This window comes from Citrus clementina, unplaced genomic scaffold (assembly GCF_000493195.1).
Source record: "Citrus clementina cultivar Clemenules unplaced genomic scaffold, Citrus_clementina_v1.0 scaffold_4, whole genome shotgun sequence".
Lineage (NCBI taxonomy): Eukaryota > Viridiplantae > Streptophyta > Magnoliopsida > Sapindales > Rutaceae > Citrus > Citrus x clementina.
Genome location: NW_006262274.1, coordinates 8,330,726 through 8,335,631, shown reverse-complemented (window position 1 = coordinate 8,335,631; position 4,906 = coordinate 8,330,726). Strand labels below are relative to the sequence as shown.

General features: G+C 35.9%; 2 protein-coding genes across 2 annotated transcripts; both read right to left on the bottom strand.

Moving 5' to 3' along the window:
- Window positions 1–1,968: 1,968 nt before the first annotated feature.
- On the bottom strand, window positions 1,969–2,445 carry LOC112099045. Its single transcript, XM_024186147.1, has 2 exons — window positions 2,247–2,445; window positions 1,969–2,159 (listed from the first exon to the last, which is right to left on the bottom strand). Exons 1-2 carry the CDS (start codon window positions 2,443–2,445, stop codon window positions 1,969–1,971), a joined length of 390 nt encoding a protein of 129 aa, XP_024041915.1.
- Window positions 2,446–3,267: 822 nt separating this feature from the next.
- LOC112099044 lies at window positions 3,268–4,690 on the bottom strand. Its single transcript, XM_024186146.1, has 4 exons — window positions 4,598–4,690; window positions 4,362–4,405; window positions 3,807–4,260; window positions 3,268–3,732 (listed from the first exon to the last, which is right to left on the bottom strand). Exons 1-4 carry the CDS (start codon window positions 4,688–4,690, stop codon window positions 3,268–3,270), a joined length of 1,056 nt encoding a protein of 351 aa, XP_024041914.1.
- Window positions 4,691–4,906: the final 216 nt, after the last annotated feature.

Genomic DNA, 4,906 nt, shown 5'->3' with positions numbered 1-4,906 from the left:
AAAAGTAAACGCCATCTCAAAATATTGGACACTCCATTAATATTTCATCTTTGGACAATATATTAACTTATAAGTGATGTCTTGGTATAATAATTAAACACTAACAATAAAAATATGTCAAATAAAAAATCTTCTTTTAGGCTAATTTATTGTCTATATATAAAACTGATTAATGATCACGTGTTTATTGCCATAGGTGCACAAGCAATTATGCAAAAAAATGGACTTTCACTCGGGACAATCAATATTTACATAAAATTATGTACATATAATTGTTCGTATTCTGAAATTATTTTCCACAAGAGAGGTTAAATTGGTGATATGCTGCTTCAATTAATTCATTTCAAAAAATATATAAAAGTACTAATATTTGAATTTAAAGTTGCACTTAAAATTACTCTTTAAAAAATTTAGGTCGAAGTCAAAGCCAATTGTCAACTATTGACTGGTTAGGGCTAGACCTGGTCGCGTCAGCCCATCCCCAATCCTAAACTAGCCTCTTTTTTAAACTTTTTTTTTTAATTTTTGGTTTGTTTTGATGCGGTGGCCACGGCCATCGCTTTGTAAGAGGTGGGCGCTATTAGGTTTGGTTCAATTCAAAGTCTGAACTGAACCAAACTGAAAGCAAATGGTCCATGAATTTGTGAACCAAATACAAACCAAGCTATGGAAATGAACTGAACCTAACCACATCAATTTAGTTTTGTATGGTTTTATCCTATATATTCATTATTCAATAAAAATGATGTAATAGTAATACAACACTACTATAGCAATAACCTTGAGTTTATAAATTGATAGACAATAAACAACATACTAAAGTCCAAAAAATCATCTAAAAATCAACTACATATCACAAAATAAGTTTTAAACTCTCATGGTAATGAGCACTTTCTAAATAGCCACTTTTTCATCCTTCAACTTCCACATCTACAATGCTTACATTATCTCTCAAATTCAAAGTAAGTCATTAGCCAAGCACCAACTGTTAAATACAATAAAATAAAGTGTATACTATGACACATATAATTACATGCATTAATTACCAAACAAAAGTAGAAAATGATAAATTTTGAACCATCTGAAAGCAGAATCACGTGATGTCACGTGCTAATACTTAGTTCCCATGACATGTCTCTTATATATAATATAAACTAAAAAATAGAACCGCGCTTCATGCGGCTTTGAAAAAATAATTTAGTATTATCATTTTTTTTACTTTACACTTGATGGAACTAATAAAAAATATGAATTGATTTTTTTTTAAGGTGAGGCAGTCTTATAAAAAATAAAAAAAGCTATTAGCCAGCAATACAAATAAAGAAGCAACGCAAGATAAACAATAAAATGAGAGAATATATTATAGAGTGATTTTATTCATTCCAATTGTATGTGTACAAAACAAAAAGATGAGCTCTCCTTTTATAGTTACATAATCACTCCATGAAATTAACGAAAAATTATGGATCATAATTCCTTGTGAGATAATGGGAGTTATAGGGAAGCTAAATGTTGCTAATGGGAGATAGTGAGGAAACTAAGAGATATATGTTATGAACATTTACATTTATTTTAATAAATTCATAACACTCCCCCTTGGATGTTCATTACAAAGAATATGCCTCATTAAAATCTTTACATAATTGTTATTGTGTAATAACAATCAAATTAATTATGAGAAGATGAAAAGCCAAATCTAAAAAAAAATTTATCTATTTATTAGATAATAGAGAATATACAAAGATGAGAAATGGTGATGTCACATCACTGCCTCAAGTCCCAACTTTATATATATGTATATAGATATAGATATAGAATTTTCCTTAAAATTAAAATAAACTTAACTAAGATTTAGGATTATTTGCAATGAATTACAGAAGCCATCCTATTACACAAAAATGATTAGGGAGCCGCGTGAGTTTTTTTTTTTTTTTTTGAAATTGAAGAACTTTCATTAAACAAAAGGAATTACAGATTATTCAATAACCACAGAAGTGGAACGATATTCCACTCCTGGGGACCTGACAAAGAACTTGCTGCTCTTGCAATAGAGTAAGCAGCAAAGTTCATAAACCGACGCACAAATGAGAATTGCACTTCTCTTATAGATTTGATAAGAGCCCGACAATCTTCGATAATTAATCCAAACCCATTTGGACCTGCAAACTCCTCAGCCAAAGCTCAGAACAATTGTAAACAATTCATTTATAAAATAACACAAGGAAACTACATCTCTTTAATCCAACTGAGAGCTTCACGGATGCCAAGTGCTTCTGCCTCCCGTGCTCCAAAACTTCCTGCCATACCAGCACACCTAGCTGCGAAAAAACAACCTTCTAAATTGCGAAGCACACAACCAAACCCAATCCTTCCCTGAGAAGCAAAAACAGCCGCGTCCACATTACACTTAACCCATCCAAACTTACGCTTCTCCCAATGCCCCATGAACTGGCCCGTGAACATCATCATTCACATCATATAGTTGCTTCTTTGCTGCCTGCCACTGATAAAGTAGCTACCTAGTTGAGTAAAGTACTTGATAAGCTGAGCAAGTCTTGTTATTCCATACTCTGTTATTGCAATTTATCCAAATTCTCCAGCAAAGCATTATAGCAACATTGCACTCATCGTTATCACAACGCGTAAAGATGTGATCCAGCCACCCCAAGAAAGAAGAACAATGGCCAACAAAGCCCACAGGGGAAGAGACCCAGCAAGACTTAGCAAAGCTGCACTCGATCAAAGCATGTGTAACTGTCTCCTCATGAGCATTACATACAACACAAGTAGAGGGAATATCCACCCTTTTAGAATTCAAATTAGTTGTAGTAAGCAGCACATCGCAGCTCTCCAGATGAAATTCTTAACTTTATTCAGCACATTCAATTTCCACAGCTTTCACCATACACCCGCAAAGGAATCAGGGGTAGTAGAAGTTAAAAGTTTATAACAGCTGCGAACTGAATAACAACCTTAAGAGTCAGCCAACCAATACCACACATCTTCATCTCGGCAGGAACTAAGAGGAATCTGCAGAATTAATGCTTTGTCTCTTGAGTTGAAAATGTCCGAAACCACATCATAATCTCATACTCGTTGGTTCGGCAACATTAAACTACTCACTAATTCTATAGCAAGCTCCTCATTAAGATTAAAAGAAACAAATCCATCCGTGTGATCTGAAAGCCAAGGATCCTTACTGATGGAAAATGTATGTCCACTGCCAACTTGCACTTTACTCCCTTTCCTCACCACAGCCTTTGCAGCTTAAATGGAACGCCACACATAGCTGGGGTTGTGACCCAAAGATGCTTGAATAACAGAATTTCGAGGATAGTACCGAGCTTTGAGAATTTTGGCCATAAGAGAATCAAGACATGTTAGTAATCTCCACAGCTGTTTTCCTAGCATCGCAATGTTAAATGAATGCAACTGTTTAAAGCCAATGCCACCACATCCTTTAGGTTTACACAAATATTCCCATTTAACCCAATTAATCCCTTTCCATCCACTGTGATTGCTACGCCACCAGAAGGAGTTCATCATCACTTCTAATTCTCTACACAATTCTTTTGGCAACAAGTATATACTCATAGCATAATTAGGCATATCAAGAGCCACTGTCTTTTGTAAAATCTCTTTACTAGCCCGAGAGAGCATCCGCGAACTCCACCCTTGAAGTCTTTGCCAGAGCTTATCCCGAATATAGCTGAAGACTTTCTTTTTTTTTTCCTGCCAATGTAAGATGGTAGGCCATGATAAGCTCCATGATTAGTGGTGTCAGTAACCATAAGAGTATCACATACTTGTCGAATTACACCATCCAACACATTAGCACTAAATGAAATTGAAGACTTATTGAAGTTAACCACTTGGCCAAAGGCTTGACAATACACAGCCAGCAAGTGCTTTATCAAGGAGGCTTCGTTGATATTTGCTCGAAAGAAGAAGAAGTTATCATCTGCAAAAAACAGGTGAGATACCGTCAGAGCCCCTCTCGTAATTTTGACTCCAGGAAGCAAACCATCTCTTTTTTTCCTTCGAATTAAAGAGCTTAAACCTTCTGCACAAAGGATAAATAAATACGGGGATAGTGGATCCTCTTGGCGAAGACCTCTGCAAGGAATAATCGGCCCAATCACCTTACCTTCACGGAGTACATTATACTGGACAGTAGAAACACAACGCATAATTAACTCCACCCACTTCACATCAAACCCCAATTTGATCATCATAGCTTGAAGAAAGCTCCACTCAATCCTGTCATATGCCTTACACATATCAATTTTCAAAGCAATTACTCTATATTTTCCTTGCCTCTTTCGCTTTAAAAAGTGAATGATTTCAACTGAAATGATTACCTTGTCAGTGATGGCTCGACCCGGAATAAAGGCGCTTTGAGAATCTGAAATAATCAAATCAAGAACTAATTTCATGCGGTTAGCTAACATTTTAGAAATAATCTTATATAGAACATTGCTGAGGCTAACGCATGAAAGTTCTGTTTTTTCCGCGTTGAGGCCAACGCATGAAAGTATCAAGTATTCTGGTCCCCTTCTTTTAGCCAAAGAGACTTTGCCCGTTGTTTCCAAAATGCCTCATGGCTATTCAGTAGCTCGTTGTACCGATTTCTAGCCTTCGTGAATTCAGCCACACCCTCGCTATCTCGACGACCCCGCAAATCAGCCATATAGTTTTTACACTCTAGGAGTCATTTACAAAAATCTCAGGCTAAATGCCCTTCCTACTCTAATAAAGCAAACCCACACGCCATAATTTTATTCTGAATAGATTTTCCAGCAGAAGAGAGCCAGCTATCCTAAATAACATCACCACAATCAGCCTCACGCAACCAAGTATTTTTAAATCGAAAACGTGTATGTCTCAGCACAGGTTGGATTGGATT

Excerpts from the sequence above, each read along its gene's own strand:
- LOC112099045 (XM_024186147.1), bottom strand. The coding sequence starts at position 2,445 with ATGGGGCATTGGGAGAAGCGTAAGTTTGGATGGGTTAAGTGTAATGTG. Across the intron at positions 2,160-2,246 it reads TGGCATCCGTGAAGCTCTCA|GTCCAAATGGGTTTGGATTA; the intron begins GTTGGATTAAAG and ends AGGAGTTTGCAG.
- LOC112099044 (XM_024186146.1), bottom strand. The coding sequence starts at position 4,690 with ATGGCTGATTTGCGGGGTCGTCGAGATAGCGAGGGTGTGGCTGAATTC. Across the intron at positions 4,406-4,597 it reads AGCTACTGAATAGCCATGAG|ATTCTCAAAGCGCCTTTATT; the intron begins GCATTTTGGAAA and ends TGATTATTTCAG. Across the intron at positions 3,733-3,806 it reads TGGATGGTGTAATTCGACAA|GAAAAAAAAAAGAAAGTCTT; the intron begins GTATGTGATACT and ends TTACATTGGCAG.